The sequence below is a fragment of the Protopterus annectens genome, chromosome 3.part1 (genome assembly GCF_019279795.1).
Source record: "Protopterus annectens isolate FY-2018-M chromosome 3.part1, PAN1.0, whole genome shotgun sequence".
Lineage (NCBI taxonomy): Eukaryota > Metazoa > Chordata > Ceratodontiformes > Protopteridae > Protopterus > Protopterus annectens.
The window spans coordinates 1712366304-1712386058 of record NC_056732.1 but is presented as its reverse complement, the minus strand read 5'-3'; the positions used below and the strand labels follow the sequence as shown (position 1 = coordinate 1712386058).

Below are 19755 nucleotides of genomic sequence, written 5' to 3'. Positions count from 1 at the left end.
ACAAACATTCTGTAGTACCCTGCTGTCCCTAAAATGCCCTCACCTGCTTTTTTTAGTAACAGGTGCAGGACATGCCTGTATGGCTTCCACTTTGGCAGGTTTTGGCCTTATCTTACCCCTCCCCACATTTTGTCCTAGGTAGGAGACCTCTGTCATACCCACCTGACATTTGCTCGGCTTAATGGTTAACCCTGCCCTCTGTAGTCTGCCCAGCACCTCCCGGACATGCTGAAGGTGCTCGGGCCAGGAATGGCTGTAGATGGCAATATCATCTAGGTAAGCAAGGGCAAACCCTCCTGCCCCTGCCAGGATATGATCTGCTAGCCATTGGAAAGTTGCTGGGGCATTCTTAACCCCAAAGGGCATCTTTGTGAACTCATACAAGCCAAAAAGAGTCACAAATGCTGACTTCTCTCTAGCACTGGGAGTTAAGGGCACCTGCAGCAGCATTTAACTCTGTGTGACTATTTAATTTCCTGTAGTCCACACAGAACCTGGTGCTGCCATCCTTCTTTGGCACCAGCACCACTGCGGAGGCCCAGGGACTGTTGGACTCTTGAATCAACCCTAGTTCCAACATCTCCTGTAGCTCCTCCCTCAGGGTCTGTTTGACTCTCTCTGCCACTTTATAAGGGGCCTGCCTAATAGGCCTTTGGGGTCCTCTGTCTACATGGTGCTGCCCCAGGTGGGTGCACCCTAGTTTCCCATTGAACATGTCCCCAAATTCCTGCAACACTGCTCAGATTTCTTGAACCTGGGTAGGAGATAGCTGCTGGGACATTGCTACCCCTTCCACTGAGGTGTCAGCCCGAGCCTCACTGAGGACATCAGTCCCAAGATCTCCCTCAGACGCCTCCTGCAATCCACTGCTAATGCTCAGCACAAGGGCCCCCCTATCATGGTAAGATTTCATCATGTTAACATGGTACAATTTGGGCCCCTGCCTAGCAATTCCACCATGTAGTTAAAATCACGTACCTCTCTTACCACCTGGTATGGTCCATCCTAAGCTGCTTGCAGCTTGTTGTGTCAAACAGGAATGAGAACCATTACCTGCTGCCCCACAGCATAATCTCTAGCTCGAGCATTCCTGTCATACCACACCTTTTTCTGTTGTTGGGCTTCTGCCAGGTTCTCCTGAGCCAAGCCCATGACTTCCCTGAGCCTTGTCCTGAGTTTTAGGACGTATGCCACAGCAGACCCCTTGTGAGATTTGCACTCACCTTCCCACTCATCTCAAATTAAATCTAGAGGTCCCCTCACCCTATGCCCATACAGCAACTCAGAGTGGAAAACCTGTGGATTCCTGAGGAACTTCTCTGTAAGGAAACAACAGATGGGGCAAATATTTGTCCCACTCCCTCTTAAACTGATCTGCAAATGCCCATAGCATGGACTTGATTGTAGAGTTTAACCTCTCAACAAGACCATTAGTCTGGTGATGGTAGGGGTAGTCTTCATGTGCTTCACCCCACAGGACTTCCAATGACAAGCCAGTAGGTCTGACATAAAATTGGCACCTCTGTCAGTCAGTATTTCTTTTGGGAAACCTACCCTGCTGAAAATTTCTAACAAAGCATTTGCCACCTTCTCTGCCTCAATGGAGGGTAAAGCTCCTGCCTCAGGGCATCGTGTAGCATAATCCAATACAACTAGGATATACTTTTTCCCTGTGGAAATTGGGGTACTCAGAGGACCTGCAATATCCATAGCTACCCTCTGAAATGGCTCCTCAATGACAGGAAAAGGCATCAAAGGAGCTCTCACCTTGTCTCCTGCCTTGCCTAGCTTTTGGTACTGCTCACAGGTCCTGCAGTACCCTGTTACATCTCTGGAAATTCCAGGCCAAAAGAAGTTCTGCATAATAAGTCTTTTTGTATGTTTTATGCCCATATGACCTGCAAAGGAAATATCATGGGCTATGGCTAGAAGAGCCAGTCTGTAGGATCTAGGCACTACCAACTGCTGTACCCTCTCACGTTCTCGCCCTCCCTCTGGGGTCCACTCTCTATACAGTAACCCTTTGTCCCAGTATACAAATTACCCCCTTGAGAATGAGGTGCCTCCCTAGCTACCTGCCTCAGGCTTTGCAATGTAGGGTCTGAGAACTGAGCGTGTCTCACCTCTCTCTTTGTAGCCCTTCCCAGATCCCCTTCCACAGGAAGTTTGGCATCTGTGGTGCCTCACTGTCAGCCTGGGTACTACTACTACTCCCCTCTACCTTTGCAGTCCCTCTGTCCAAGGGAACATCAGTACCCACAAGTAGTTGTGGCTCACATTCAGTCTAACTGCAACAGAGTAGCTCCCTCTATGAAGTAACCACCGCACCAGTCCTGGCTGCAAGTATGAGTCTGTCTGGGTCTCCCCCAGGCTACCAGACCCACATGTTTGTCTCCTAGCCTGAGTGTGTGTGACTGCTTAGGTACTGCCTCATCCAAATCCTTCCCTATCAGGACATCTGCAGGATGGTAGTTCAGTACCCCTGTTCTCTCAAGACAACCTACCATTGGCATTTTGTCTTTCCCACTTACTGTCTCTCTTACCTTTTGTTCCCCACCTTGCCTCCATGGACATCTGTATGCCACATGGCCCCACTGGTTGCATTCAAAATATTTAACCCTAGGTCCTGGACATGTACCTGGACTAGCGGCTTCCCCTGCTACTGGCAGATTCTGTTGGGGCAGTCTGCGCTGCCCACCGTAGGTTTCTTTAGACCCACAAGGAGTACTGGGGTCTCTTTCCTGTGTATGGATACCCTGCTTGCTAGGTATAGGTCTCTCTTCTTCCCCAACTCATCTGACGTAGCACATTGTCTAGCAGCTAAGCAAATCCTCATGTCCTCAGGCAAAGTGCTAAGGGCTTAATCCCTCACCAAAAGGTCTGTCAGCCCTTCAAAAGTGGTGACCTGACATCCACTCACCCACCTATGAAAATAAGTGCTCAGTTAAGCAACATAATCACACACACTTTCATCTACCTTGCGTCTATGCTCACAAAACATTTTCCTATACATTTTAGGTGTTCGCTTAAAACATTCTAACAACTGATTTTTAACAGAAGTATAATCAAAATATTCACAATCAGCAAGTTTAGACAACACACTTACAGATTTACCATAGAGCAAGGGGGTCAGGAACCGTACCCAGAGCCTTTGGTCAACATCATACTGTTTACATACCCTCTAAATCATATGCAAGAAACTATCAAAATTATCCCCCTCTTTAAACTGCAGAAGAAATTTACTGACCTTTTATGCTTCTGGGGTCCAGTTACTCCCTTCCCCATTATCTCCATGACTCTGGCGAAGACATCTCCTTCTCATGCTGCCTCTGTCTCTCCTTTTCCTCAGCTTCCAGGTGTAGCAGTTTGTCATTCTCCTCAGCCTGTAGACATCTCAGTCTCTCAGCTGCTTCTATTTCCAAATGCCTGGCCTCCAACTTAAGTCTCTTTACCTCCAGATGGATTTTTAAGCCCTCTACAGAAATGTTTAAGCTGTGCATTCTCTGAGGGTGGTACATATCCACTGCCAGTCTGATTATCCTCCTGGTTGCTGTTTTCTGATGCAGCTGTGACCCAAAGCTGCAATCATGTCTGCCTTAGTCAGGTTTCCATTCACCAGTACCCTAGCCTGGCACATTTCAGTCAGCTGGCTCTTTGTCAGCTTTCCATACTCCTCTGCTGACATGCTGCCTGCTCTCCCTGACTAAGCTAACAAAAGAAATAAAACAATTGTGATCTGAACTCTTAGTATTCACTGCATGGCTGATTTAGAGTGCAAAACACCTTCAGTGATCACTGTACACAAGAAACAAGAATTCACTCTACCTACACCACTACAAGCCAATTAGTATGTGCCAATCAATTAATATGTGATGTGGATATCCCACCACTGCCAAACAATTAATATGTGATGCCCACACCCTGGCCTAGTAATCAAGGAGCCTTAATCCTCATCACTAACACCAGTGAGGGGCGTCCATATAGGGAAAGGACAATAAATACACACAGTAAAGTACAATTTCCCTTAAGAGAACACAGTCAGTCTGGGGTTGGTTTTTCCCTTTCTCTCTAGATCCCCAATAGGACTGCCCACCGGCATAGCTATAGCATCCAGATCTCAGCCTAGTGGGCAAGCTAAAACCTCCAGCACTCTCTCTGTCCAACCAGTGCTTTGTGTCACTGCCCAAGTAGCTGATGCACTCACCTTGAGATAAGAGTTTATAAAACCACACATACACTCCTGGGGAAGGCTGGCACAGGTTCTCCAGCTGTGCCCCTTTTACCCAGACTATATGGTGGAAATCACTGCCACCACCCACTAATATTTATCAGCTACTCAAAAGCCTTTAAAAGGGGGTCAAATTATTACTGTGCAATATTATTATCCAAATGGTAAGTGTGACCTAACAGTCAAGACTTATTTGGAGTGACTTGGTACAGCATCACTATATACATGCTATATACTCTTAGAGCTTAAATTATCTCACACAAAACAGCCACCGTTGAAAGGTTTAAAACTAATAATAAAAACACAAGACAATAATTCTTACTACACAGTGCTAGTCAAGAGTTCAGAGATCACAGAGAAATACTTAAAATAATACCGTAGAAAAGTTCTGACATTACAGAAAAACACTTAGTCTAATTTTCCTAATTCCTAGCTATTTCTAAGAGAAAACACAGTTCTAAATAACTTACATAAAGAAACAGGACAGTGTTGGTGATGTTGGATGTCCTCAGCACAAATGCTCTGAGCTCTCTGATTCTCTCTTTAAATTGATAACACAGAGTGGCTTTACATGGCATCATTCTTCACACTTATCTGGTGTTCCCAGACTAACAGAAACTACATTTACATTCTTTACACCTGGTCAGAACCCAGAGCAATAAAGGACATTTATACATGCAAATTCTAGCCATTAACTCTGGCCTTAAAACAATAGGCAGGATGCCTCCCTCTAGACATATTGGCTCTGAATTTTAACATCAAAGACGGTCATAAAATGCTTGACTTAGCTTTCTGACAGCAGAGTGCACTGTTGTTACATTTTTGCAGTTCAATATCCAATGCAGTCTTTTCACATTTAAGAGAACAAGCCTGTGGCTTACATTAATATTTACAAATGACAGAATTATTTACAAAATTCTATCTGGCTAGGATGGCAGCCTTCACCTATCTTATAGGTTCATAGGTTGGTACTAGGCTCTCGGCCCATGGGCCTGTACAAACCTAGCCATAACAATTCCCTAGCTATTTCTTCTCACAATATTTACTTCCCTGGACCCACGTCTAGCAGGGTGACTGACGTGATCCCCGGGGTAAATTTCCTATCTCCCATCCAGTCATCAAGGTTCCTTTTGAGGAGGCCAAGGAGGTGCTCTGCTTGACATGTATGGGCAGTCTGTTTCAGAGTATGGGGAGTCTCTGGGTTAGGAACCTACCCCTCCAGCATGTTTTGTTCTTTGTGATGACAAGGTTTAGGTCCCTGGAGCATGTGGCTCTGATGGATTGAGATTTATTCAAGTGTAGCATGTCCAACAGCTCTGGGTTTGACATGGCCTTGTATGTTAAGCAGAGATCACCTCTGAGTAGACGATATGTGACAGAGTATACCTGGTGTTTTTTTAGTCAGTCAGCATAGGGGATCTGCTTTAGGCCTGTGATTATTTTAGTGAGGTGTTTCTGTGGTCTTTCCAGTTGTTGCAGATGTCTTGTGAGGTACATACCAAATGGGGCGTTGTACTCTATGATGGGTCTAATGAGGGATGAGTACAGCTGGACAATTACCTCCTTTTTTCTGGATGAAAAGCCCTTAGTGATGAGATGTGCCACATAGAAGGGTTTCCTAACTGCTTTGGCGATGTGGTTATTGAAGGTGGGACTACTGTCCATCTGTGTTCCTAAGTCTCTTATCACATTTTTGGTGTTTAGTGTACTGCCACCTATGGGTACATGGTTTTTCCCAAAGGGGATAACTATACACTTCTTGGCATTGAGCTTGAGCCCATGGCTCTGGCACCAATCATTTCTTTCTGTGAGGCCCTTTTGTAGAATATCCACATCATTTGGGGATTCAATAATGGCTCCCAGTTTGCAGTCCTCTGTGAACTTTGTTAGGCAGAGTTCCTTAGTGTTGGCCTGTACTTCAGAGAAGTAGATGCCAAACAAGAGGGGTCCCAGGACTGAACCCTGAAGTACTTCACTTGTCACTTGTCTGGAGCTAGATTTGGAGTCGGCTACTTTTACAGTGTTGGTTCTATCAGTAAACCAGTTGGCAACCCATCAAGTGACATAGGGATTTATGCCCAGCTTAGTAAGTTTATCTATGATTCCAGAGTGGGGGATGGTGTTGAAGACCTTGGCAAGGTCCAGATAGGCTGTGTGGACCACCTTATCCTTGTCCACAGCTCTGGAGACTGATTCAAAGAAGTCATTCAGGTTCAGGAGACATGTTCCACCCTTCACGAACCCAAACTGGGTGGGGTCCAGTGTTTGAAGTTTTCCAATGTCTTTGTTTATAAGTTCCATGATAATACATTCCATGGCCTTGCAGATCAGGCTTGTCAGACTGTTGGGATGGTAGTTCCCAGGATCCAAGGTGGATTTCCCCCTTGTGGAGTGGGATAACTGTAGCTGTGCCCCACTCAGTGGACAGGAAGCCTGAGGTGAGGTTATGATTAAACATGACACTTAGGTGAGGTGCCAGTTCATTTTGTAGTTCATGTAGTACACAGCCTGGGATGTCATCTGGTCCCATGGATGCTGTATTCTTAGCTTTGGAGAGTGCGGTTTTTATCTGGGTGGCCGTGATTACCAAAATTTGGCAATCTTTCGGTACTGAGATGGGCTTTTTAGGGGGTGAGAAGGGGGTGAAATTGGCACTGAATCGATCTGCCAGGATATTGGCAATGTCCTTGGGATCAGTATATTTAATGCCATTCTGTTGTAGCTCAGAGCAGATCTGAGCATTGCCATTTAGATTCTTGACATTGCTATAGAATGCGTTGTGATTGTCTTTGGAATATTTTGCAATTTTATTTTCGTAACTAGCTTTGTAGGATTTTATGAGGGATCTCATCTTCTTACTGAGGCTGGTAAGGGATTTTTTTGCATCCTGGAATTTTCCTCTTTTCTACAACAGTTTTTTCCTTCTGTTGTATAATTTGTTTATGACAGGGGACCACCAGATTGGCTTCCTTTTTTTGGAGAAGAGCTTCACACTCCTTATCCCATGATAAGTTCATAGGTGTTTGTTAGGCTAATGACCACCGGGGCCTTTTTAAGCCTAGCCTTGTAGGGTCAAAGTGACACAGTAGTGCAAAAACAGAAATCTGTATTTCTCTAGAAAGATGTTACCCAATCATTTATAACAGGGCTATTTGCATTCAAGAAATTTTACATTACTCATTTATTTGTAGTAGAACAATAAACATATATCATAAATGTATCCAATATACACATATATAAATATATATATATATATATATATATATATATATATATATATATATATATATATATATATAAAATGCATCTGTTAATATAAGATAAAGTAGAAGAATAAGAAAGTATACCAGAAATTAATACAAGTCTTAGCTAATGTAATACCTAACATAGGCAAAGCAGATTTCAGGGAAGGGCAACAGGCTACAACTGGGTCAACACTGAACACATAGGGACATGGGTACTGAAAGGACAAAGTGCAGGATAAGACTGAGTGTCTAACATCAACTCACTCATCCTGTTGGGCAGGAAGGCAGCCTAGGTTCAGTGTGATAACAGTATTTAGGGCCTGGTTAGCTCTGTGCTGCAAGCAGTGTACCACTCAGTCAGGAGGTTACTCTCTGATGGAAGAGCGAATACAACTGAAAGCAGTGATGCAAATACACCTCCTGAAAGCAGTGACGCAAATCCATCTCCTGAAAGCAGTGAAACCAATACACCTCCTGAAAGCAGTGGTGCAAATACACCTCCTGAAAGTAGTGATGCAAATACACCTCCTGAAAGCAGTGGTGCAAATACACCTTCTGAAAGCAGTGGTACAAATACACCTCCTGAAAGCAGTGGTGCAAATACACCTCCTGAAAGCAGTGACACAAATACACCTCCTGAAAGTAGTGACACAAATACACCTCCTGAAAGCAGTGACGCAAATACACCTCCTGAAAGCAGTGAAACGAATACATCTCCTGAAAGCAGTTATTGTGGAGCTCACAAGCCAACCATGAGGTTGGAGATTTAAGGAATTAGGGTAAACCCTCCAGCAGCAGTATGATGCTATACCAGCATCCTCGATGTCCCTATTACTCCAGGACATGGGTCAGGTTGAGCCCAGCAGAGGTTAAAGCAGTATCTTTTGACATAATGAACCACAAGATGAGCTGGTGCCAGCTGGTCAGCTGCAGGGAGTTATAAAAAAAAAAACAAAAAAAAACAATGAACACAGTAACTGGCTGAATGCCGTCTGACATCACTAAGTATCCAAGGGTGCACATGACACTTGCCTCTAGGGTAGTCCTGGAACCCAATACATATATTGTCTAGCAACCAAGGAAAGCAGAGGTCATTAAAAACATACACATGCAGCAGCAACTGATGCACAGTAATACTCTGAGACAATTCAGGCCAACATCAATGAAGGCCAAGGTAGGGCTGCAGCATCCTTCACTCTGGAAACAGTGAGAAATAGATTGCTGTGGTAGAGTCACAGGCAAAATGTCCAGAACACACAACAGCCCCAGTCTCTGCTCAAGAAAGCCAAATTTGGCTTAAGTACAGAAGTTGAAAGATCCAGCACCCTTTCAACCCTCTCACTGAAAAGCCCTATGCACAGAAAAAAAACTTCAGTGTTAAAAAAAACATCATTTGTTTTATTTATTTATTTCAGTCCTTCTCTGTCAACTGCAATGTGAGCGTTACCACATCCTTCACATTTCAAACATCCTCAGCATACAGCTGCCATAGCAATAGCCACCAATTAAGAAAACCAATCAGCTTTCTTGCAGAAGGACTCCCCCCCCCCCACCAAAAAAAAAGGCTTCTTTTTTTTACTAAAGTGCTTCATTTCAGCACTTGTCTTCAGACAGGTAGTACTCCCAGTCATGCCCTCATAACACCTTGCACCTGTGTGTTTGTGAACACTTGCACAAAAGGTAGACAAGGGATGCATTATTTGCATATCGGAATGGGAGATTGTAAACAGATTATTAACAAAGGAGTTGAAAAAAAGGAGGACCATAATGGAATCTTCTGGGATACCCACTTGGATCAGTTTAGGAATGGGCATTGCATTGATCAGTGGACAGATTGAGTTTAATTACAATGCTAGCTTTTAAACCATTTCCAGATTTCACTGGTCAGTAACAGGTCATTAAGATATGTTAATAGGGTACAGTGAGAAACACTATCAATGGCCTTACAAAGGTCTGGAAAGACAGAGTCAACTACCTCTGCATTACTTAGCTTAGCACATATAGTCAGTAAAGGCAAAACAGAGTCCGTGCTATACTCTTTGAGGAAGGCATGATTGCTAATAGAGAATATATTGTTTGTTATCTGTACTAGGAGTTACCACTGGATGCATTGCTATAGCATGGCCATAGGCCTAAAGATGGATAATTGTGTTGATGTGCCCTCTTGTGTAACACATCACTGATAAAAGGATTTCCATTGTTTGGGAAAAGGAGCTTTGTAAATTGAATAATTTATGAGAGTGGCTGTGGTTTTAAAGATTCTGTTCAAAAACAAGACTAAAAGACATACTGAAATACTAAAAGAATAGAAAGGTGGGTTTATGGATTCAGAAGCTAGTTGGCAGCACTCACAAAATTTACAGGTAGTACTGATGTACCAAGTGAGGCTGTTCTCAGCTGTGCCTGCATCTGGTGGGATATAACGGTAGCCTAAGGCAGTCGATTAATATAGATTAAGAGTAACTCAGGATCAGAACAGATGGCAGATGAAGAGAACATCTGATGCATGTGATGTTGCATGACTGGACTACTGCAGTTGTGCTGCCACCTGAATCCTTTGTTGCATCACCATAACAAGAAAACTATAATTTAATGGTATGATTTCAGCATACAGAATGTGAAGCTTAATCCAATTCTCTATAATAGCTGTAATATCAGCTGGGTAGTGGGCTTCACACCTGTGAAAGAGTGCTAATTATTACACGCGAAAACTGCATTTAGCGGGATATTTTTTTAGCTCACAGGAGGTGGTAAAAATGTACTTGTTAACTCAACTAATATAAATTATGTGAACGACAAAGCTACAAAACTATTTCACTGAGCACCACATACAACAGGCTGAAAAGAAACATTTTTGGTGGGGAATAAACCATCCTGCACTCCTTTTGGAGCAAAATCTCTCACACACCTGTAACTTATTTATACTAACTCCACTATCACACAGCTGTGAGAAAAGTCAGTTTGGACGAGTGTAGGGTTTCTGTTAAACTAGTTCTTAGCTTGACAACTTGAATAAATGACATTGTCATGCTCCCATCAAAATAGTTCTCTGGTATAATTTAAGTAGGGCCTGAATCAGGATGGAAAGTTTCACCACAGAGTATTAAATCCATTATAAATCTTGGCCTATGCATCTATCTTGAGCATTTACATGACACAGGACTATACAATATTTTCATAGGATCATAGAAGGTTACGAGACTAATGGCCCTGGGGCCCTTACAAGCCTAGCCAAGAGTTTATCCCCAAAAAGAAACCTCAGTCAGCACCTGCTGCCCCTGTCAGTGAGGGACACAGGTGGAACCCCAGGGACAAATTTGTGATTTCCCATCCACTCATCAAGGTTGCGCTTGAAGAGGGTCAGCGAGGTGCTCTATTTGATCTGAATGGGAAGTCTATTCCAGAGAAAGGGCAGCCTCTGGGAGACAAACTTGTCTCTTGAGCAGGTTTTGTTAATGTCACTATATTACATGCAGGCCTTTTGAGCGGGTAGTACGTGAGTAGTTAGACTTACAGATATGGAGCATCTCTAGTAGGGTAAGTTCTGAGATAGCCTTGTAGGTGAGACACAGATCACCCCTGCGAAATCTGTACTATACCGAGTAGCGTGATAGTGATTTGAGCCTGTCTGCATAGGACAGGAGTTGGAGGCCATGGATTCTCTTTGTCAGGTATTTCAGAGTCCTTTCCACTTAATGTAGATGTTTGGAGAGGTACATACCAAACAGGGCGTTATACTCAATTATTGGTCTAATGAGGGAGGAGTATAGAGAGGTAATAACCTCCTTTTTTTCTAAATGCAATCCCTTTACTTATGAGATGAAACAAGTAAGAGGCTTTTCTGACCACTGCTGCTACAGGATGGTTGAATGTGAGGTTGTTATCAACCTGAGTGCCCAGGTCTCTCACCATAGGTTGTGTGCTTAGGGGGTTGCAGTTAATATAGTAATCAGTGTCTAGGACCTTATGGTGTTGTGTTGCTGTTTTTCCACCCATTTGTGTCTAGTACCTTACAGTGTTGTGTTTCTGTTTTTACAACCAGGATTGTATACATTTTTACAAACTGTTAGTCATTTGGGGGACTCTGTATACTTCATACATTGGATAAGATGCAAATAAAAATAATGTGCCTGAATGAGGATATGTTTAAGTACTGAGATTAATAAACCTTTGTTAAGTAGATATTATAGTTCTTTTCTTTTAAAATGTCATATAAACTTATACCCAAAAACTGTGTTCTCTTTAAAATCAGGTCTTTGTGTCCCAAAAGTAAAAACAGCTTAAATGATTGTGTAATATACATGTTTGAAAGTCATACATACAATCACTTACAGTCCCCTTTCTGTCAATATTGGGAGTTAGCATAATGGTTAAGGTGCTTACCTCACAGACACAAAGGATTGAGTTTAAACCTCATCCGTGAAGAAAAAATTAGCTAGCCTTAAAATGGCCCCACCAGGTCTGGTACCCTAATGTTTACTTATGAGCGTATAATAATTTTAATTATTAGAGCAACCACACTACTGAATTGATCAGAATAAGTTTTTTTCCCCATAATAGCTGCACTGGAACTATTTCACACCCAGTTTTGGCTGAATCCTGCTTCCTACCTAGATCAAATATAACACCCCCACCCCACCCCCACACACATACACATGTAAACAGGCCAATATCATCTCCATTCTGTAATTAACTTGCATAACATAGTACTGCTCAGTACATAATAAATAATAAACATTTAGTGCTATAGCTATGATATATGTGATAATTACTTTCTGCTAAGCTATTACAGTGGAATGCCTCTACTGATGATTGTATGCATATATGCATGACATTTAATATAAGTATGCTACTATGGATATCTCAAATTATGTTACTGATTTGGTCCATTTTATTGGACAACTCATAAACAAAAATCTATGTTGCTATTTTTGCCCTTGGAAGAAGTCGTGGGTGCCTGAGGTCTTTGGATAAGGCTTTGTGCCATCCTGCCCTTATGCAGAATGCTTTGCCCCTCATACACTCTTACAAAATCCAACTCCAGGGTGAAGCCTCTTCTGTGAAGGGGAGCAATCCCAGCAAAATGGTCTTTCAACACGTTCGCCTTTCTAGGTTTCCCTTACTAAGTTAGATCTGTATCCATGATAGTTGTCCTAAATTTTTGGATATGTGTGGTAGACAAATGCCCAAATTAGAAACAAGGGATGCATCACAGCACATCGATGTCAATGATTCAATGCATATAGTACTTAATGCAAAATAATTTTTTTTTCTGATCGATACAAAGCCCCACTTGCCTTGCACAGCTTCAGGCAAGAACATAGAATGGCTGAGGATATAAATACTCAGGAATTAGAAATAAGAGGTTCAAAAGCAGAATACTCAAAGTGTGCTCACAGAAAACAGTGTACAACATTCATACATGCTCAGTTAAGTCGTCATCTGCTGCCATTTTACCTCATCTTTAAACTCCATCTGATGATGGCTACTTTCATGGCCTCTTTGCTGGATCTCCTCTTGCCTTCTTTCTGTCTGTCCCAAATCTTTTTTTACCAGATTGTTTTCTGTTTTTCTGCACATGTGCCCAACCCACTGTAATCTGTTCTCTTTGACCTTTTCTGCAACTAGAACTACTTTTGTTTGTGCATGTTTGTCCTAATTTATTCATCTGTCCCACACTAAGCATCCTACCACCTGTCTCAGACATTTCAACTCCATCATCTTTAGATTCCTCAGTTGCTCTGTCTTCACTGACAAGGTTTCTATAGTACACAGTAGTAATGGTCACATTACGGTGTTGCACACATTACTTTTCAGCTTGGCATTATTCTGCCATCCAGTAGCCCTGATAATCTGTGCCAGTTGGCTGCAGCCCCAATGATTCTAGCTATGATTTCCTCATTCAAACATCTCCTCTCCTCAACCAGCCCTGCCTTGATGATGAAGAAGATGATGATTATGATCACCATATAGCAACAGTTGCCAGGAAATCCTTTAACTTGGTGTAGCTGATTGCCAAGGAAATATTATCTACATCTAAAAATGTTATTGTCCCTTTATATTCAGAAATTTTAAAGCAATTATAGAACACACCTCTTTGGGGGACCTCATTTATAGAACACCCCTTTTTAGTGAACTTCACCAGACATATCAAACAACTGGAAAGATCCCAGATGTTCCTAACAAAGAAAATCACAAGCCTAAAATGTCTAAACTATCAGAAAAAACTAGAAATATTTTCTTTGTTTTCTGCATTTTCAGGAGATCTATGTCTTGTCTTCTGAGCAATCAGACATCCATTAGATAATTGGATAAGTATTCATAAATTCACCCCAGGCTTGACTGACTTAGCCGTCCTTGAGAGGGGCAGGTACAATTTTGGTGGGTATTGGCAAGACATAATTGTCACAAGACCCAGTAACCTTAAACTTCCTGGGATTCCTATTAGAATTTCAGGCACAGACAGGTGGTGCAGAGACAGAGAAATGAACACATACTGCAAACAAGAACAGTGATATAATAATAGTGCAGTGTGGATATGGTGTGAAAATACAATGAAAAGTTTGTGATAAAAATGAAGTTCATGTTGAAGTCAGTGCCTTCTTTTATGTGTGTATGACTTAGTTCATAGCTATTTCAGTACCTTCACTGGTGGGTATCTCTATCTATAGTTATCTCAGTACCACCAGGATGAATGCAAGCCTATAGCTGTCTCAGTATCTTGACCAGCATGTCATATCAGTTTTCAAGGTTGCAGTTGCAGGGCTCCAGTATCATACTGCATGTTTTTTTTTCACAGATGCCAGCAATAATGAACGTGAAGGACAAAAGACCATGGGTAATGTTCGTCCTGCATAACCTTGGACTTTTGGTGGGATGGTCGATCATGCTGCTATTCTCAATCTTCGAGAACAAGATTGCCATTTGACCTTTGATCAACAAAGGCAAGAATCGAAGCAAACTTTTTGAATGGTCATCAAGGAGCCTTCCTGAAAGGGCAGAACAATGAAAATGTGGTGATCCTGATGAAGGAAAATACTCTGCTTATTATAAAACAAAGTTCAGATGCTTGCATTTCCATTAATTGGTGATGGAGAGATCTAGCTCCCTTTGTTTTTCCCATTTTTATTTGTTGGGGCACTCGATATTAAAATAGTTTGATTATTGTTGCTTTATGCCCTGTACTCCTTTATTCCAACTCAGACAGGGCAATTTCTAGTTTTGTACACAGAGCTGTGATTACATAGCTTTTGGCTAACATTCATTCTCCATTTTTTCCCATGCATTGACAACAGTTTCCAGCCTGAACTTGCTTGTGTTTTCTCCTCTCCCTCACACTGTGCAGAACAGCATTGTAGGTGTTTTTTTCACTATTACTCAATCAGAAAAATGTAGAAATTTTGAGTGCTAATTATTCCAAACTTTGCTTGTAGCCAAGAATAGCATTCTATAGTCACAGACTTGTCTGCCAAAATGTTTTCCTTCTCAATTGGCCATTTATCTATTGTGGGATTACATCAGACATCTGAATGGCTGTTGGGCCTCTGCATTGTTTTTTTGTCAAAGTGTGATCCACAGTTACATACTGAGGAGGATCCATACATTTGTTTTTGGTTATTAAGCTGTCAAGTTTTGACTTGTAGTGTTGTGAAAATTTATTATTAATAAATTCATTTTCTCTTGCTTACTTAGGTTATGTTCTCAGACATTATTCTCATTAGCCAAGTCATTTTTATGGTAACATATGTGAAAGGATCCTTCAACATTTTTGTATGTTGTTACAGTTCAAAACAAGAGCTAAGTGTTTAAGGAGATAACAATAACCATACAGAATATTATATCCATAAAGTAGCAGAAAGTACTCTAAGAACTAAGCCAACCCAGGAATGGAGAAAGGAGATTCTGCAGATAGGGATGGCTGCAATTAGGGATACAGACAACAGGCAAGAGGGAGCTGGAAGTTACTGGAGAAAACTACCAAATGATCCAAGATATTTGGAGCAAATAATTATACAGGGAAAGGTAATAGAAAGAGAAGAGGCCAAACATTGATATGAGAGTAAAGGCAAAGAGAAAGAAATAGGGGGAATCCTAAGTGATAGACCAGCATTGGTAGCGCTTATAGTAGAATCTAGAACAGAAGCTACCATCAAAAAAGGAATAATTAGTAGAGTATATAAAATATTCCATGATAGGTATACAAATTAATCAGAGGAGGTTAGAAAGGATTGGGAAGAGAGACTGGATAAGCAATTCACAAAGAAATAATGGTAGGATATATGTATGTCTCCCAGACATGCAACAAAATCTAGAAGACTTAGGATTTTTGCCTAGAAATATTTGCACAGATATTTCTATACCCCAAGTAGACTCCAGAGAATGTTTCCTCAGACAGACAGCAACTGTTGGAGGTAGGACAGGGAAGAAAGAAGTAATTGGGAGCATATTTTCTGGAAGTGTGGTGGATTGACAGACTTTAAGGATTCCCTGCAGAATGTACTGTGGGGAATGCTGGGTGAGCAGATTGGTCTGATGAGGGAGATGATTTTTCTGAGCTATGATACAGAATCGGAATTGCCTTGGTATGGCAAGGCCTTGCTGTGTCTAATAATGGTGGCTGCCAAAAAAAAGCAATTACAAGAAAATGGAAATCAAAATCTAAACCAACTATACTAGTAGTAGTGCATATAGTAACATAGATAAAACAACTGGGAAATGAGATCTTTAGAAAAGGGTAGCAGCAAACTACATAGGAAAAATGGGAATTGTGGGAACAGTATAGACAAGGGAGGAATAAGGTTTAAAAAGCAGCAGGACTTAAATGAGCTATGTAATGTTTGACTGAAAAGATTGGGTATATTATAAGTGATGTATAATGTTTGCAGCTGGGAGTGTGTCGGTATGGTTTGTGATGTAAAATGCCTGCAACTAAGATTGTGTCCATGTGTTTTTTCATTTATATAAATGTATGATTGTCTATGTAGTAAGTAATGGTTTAATAAAGATGTTTCTTGTTTAAAAAAGGCAGGAATTGAATAATGTATGTAATAGTGCTTAGGATGTATGATATATAGCAATATATGTGAAGTAAAATATTTGCTACGTTAATTATAGTGAGATTACTTTTATATGAATTTAAATTTGCCTATGTCACAAGTAATAATTCAATAAAGGTGTCTGGGGAAAAATAAGAAATCAGTATCATCAATTTATTTATCAAGGAGGATTAAAGGCACAAAGCTTTATTTCTAACTGAAAAATGTTATTGTTCTCTTGGAAGTTCATACTTCTTGGGTCACTCCTCTATCCTCCAATATGCAGATGACTCCACATTGATAACTGTCTCTGAAAACTTGACAGACCTGTTAACTACTACAAAAAACTCCTTTTCGTCTGTAGAAAGATGGCTCAGTGACAATCAGCTCACCCTCAAGCCCAATAAAACAAAGCTCCTACTTTTTCTGTCTAATTCCCTCTCCTACTGTAAATCTACCTTTTCAATCTCTTCTCTCAAAAACACTATTATAAAAGTTGAAACACAAATTAAACTCCTCGGCACCATTATTGATGACCAACTATAATTTGACCTACATGTCTAAAAAAGTATCAAAAAAACACCACAAATTAGGACTACTTTACAGAAATAAAAAACACCTTAGTGTAGCATCCAAACATGCCCTTGCTCAAACTTTCTTACTACCCACCCTACTCGTTGTCTCCCCTATCCTGATTAACCTACAATCTTCCCTTATTCACAAACTTAAATAAACATAGAATAAAGTTGCTAGATTTGTTGTAAATCATCCCTACTCCTCCCACCACTGCCTGGCCATACAGAAACATCACTGGCTTGAACTTTCACATCAACTTACTCTCACTCAACTCCAAACTGCTCACTCCCTTCTCAATAGCCCCACTACCTACCCATCACTTTCCAAACATCTGTCCTATTAGACCCCCAATTGTCCTCTTCATAGTTCCAACCAACTCTTACTACTGACCTATAAACCCTGTAAAAATATAGGCAAAAGCCTTTATAAATACTCTGTCTCTCATAGCTGGAACAAACTACCATTATATATCAGAAGTATAACTCATGTCAACAACTTTAAAAAGATAACTCCAAGATCTGTCACTGAAATCACCCCACTTAACTTTCCATATACCTCTGTCTATTCACATTCTTCAACCTCCACTTAGGAAGTATCTTGGCTTTACTTCTGATTCTTGCAAATATTAGAACATGCTAGCTTTTTGGCATTGTGACTAAACTGTTTGTATGTTTGTATTTTTAGTACCCACACTTTCTTATGTGACAACTATAATTTGTTCTGCATACCAGTATTTCAGTTTGTACTCTATTTTATCTTATGTATAATGTTTCTTTTTACTTTTTATTGCTTTAGAAGTTATTGAAGCTTTTCTCCTTGAGTCCCCATTGAAAATGTTTTTTTTTTTTTTTGTAACTCAGCTGGACCAACCCGGTTAACAAATAAATAAAAAGAAAAAAACGCCACTCAGGAATCACAAACCAGAATTTATTACATCCAAAAACACATCAGTTTAAGAGCTTTTGTTCACTTTGGTTCCTTTCTTTTTATTTGTTTTACAGTACGCTGCTAGTTCATTGTTTTGTTTATAAATGTGAAATAAATAAAAACATTTGAAAGTAGTTTCATGGTACAATTCATGAATACTCTCTGAAATTCTTGTATAAGATTATAATACAACCATTTTTACATTAAAATCAGTTTAATAACTATTAAACTGCTAAATAACTATTTGCAATATGCACATGTTCTCCACAAGTATAATAGTTTTCTAAATAAAACACAACATTTTTAATTCATTCATTTTATGTGGCAGCATTCCTATATATTTCCAACATTGTTGTTGTCTTTGGTTAGAATTAGATTTTTTTTTCCAGTTATTATTCCAATTTATTTATCATGGACTTCCTGAAAGACCAATAGAAATTCTGTAAATTTGGGTTCTGTTTAATTTAACCAGTTTTCTGTTATTGTTTTTTTTTGTTTTGTTTTGTTTTTGTTTTTTTTGCTACAGCTAACATTATTCGTGAAGGTAAATATTAGCTCAAAACTGTCTGTCCATGATAGGAAGATATATTGATTCAAAACTGAAATTCATTTATGAAAATGTGTCTCACATGGTTAAAGATTCATGGATATTTTTAATGAATTTTCCAAAAAATATCAACTTAGACAATGTAATTTTTTTAACCATTGATGTGATAGATTTGTTTTCTTGTATTCCGAAGGACGAAGGACTCATAGCCTTTAGTAACAGTATAAGGAAACACACTAGTATAGAATGGAATAAAATATGTTTATTACAGGAAATGGTGTCCATAGTTCTTGACAATAATTACATATATTTTGAAGGAGAACTTTTTAAACAGACTAGAGGTGTTGCTATGGGTGCTGCATGTGCCCCAATATATGCTAATTTGGTTATGCTTAACTGGGAAGACAATATCTTATTTACTAGTGAATTTTTTAAACACGTCAAATATTACTCAAGATTTTTAGACGATATCTATATATTATGGGGAGCAGATGAGACATTATTAGATACATTCATTTATTTTTTGAATTCAAGTAGCAACTATTTGAAATTTACACATTCTTACAATAAAATTGGTGTACCTTATTTAGATACTTTAATAAAATATGAGACACAGCAAGTATCTTCGTCCATTTATAGAAAAGACACCTTTTCTAATAGCTATCTTCATTATACCAGCTGCCACCCAGAAAAATTAAAAAAACAACATTTTTAAGGGTCAATGTATACATTCAGCACGCATGACTTCCAATGATGAAGATTTAAAATTGGAATTAGAGTATATAAAGAAATTGTTCTTACAAAGAGGATACCCCAGTTATATGATGGATTCTACCATCAAATATATTTTGGAATTTAGGGGAACTAGATATCAACCTTTATTAAGTAACAGTTTTAGAGGACAATTAACTGACACAGATTCTAAAATGGGAGAAACAGATTTGATTTCTAGTAACAGGTACAAAAAATCATGCGTGATTCAGTATAATATGGCAGCTAGTTACATTAAACATATTATAAGTGACTCATGGCATCTAATATTTAACGACGTTCAAATCACGAAAGTAATAGGTACAAAACCCAATTTTATTTTTAAGATGGGTAGTAACATTAAAAATATGGTGGAACACAAGAAAGAAGGAAAGACAGACAAAAACAAAGTGACAACTAGAAGTTTAAAATGTGGGTCATGCAAAC

The 19755-nt window shown here is 40.0% G+C and overlaps 1 protein-coding gene across 1 annotated transcript in view; it reads left to right on the top strand.

Annotated features, from left to right (window-relative positions):
* The window catches only part of LOC122797838 (zinc transporter ZIP4-like), a 248247-nt gene extending 233214 nt beyond the window's left edge, over window positions 1-15033 (top strand). Inside the window, exon 9 of the mRNA XM_044066359.1 lies at window positions 14273-15033. Within this exon, the coding sequence (XP_043922294.1) occupies window positions 14273-14401 (129 nt within the window). The 3' untranslated portion in view covers window positions 14402-15033. The remainder of the gene's footprint in view (window positions 1-14272) is intronic.
* The last annotated feature ends 4722 nt before the right edge of the window (window positions 15034-19755 follow it).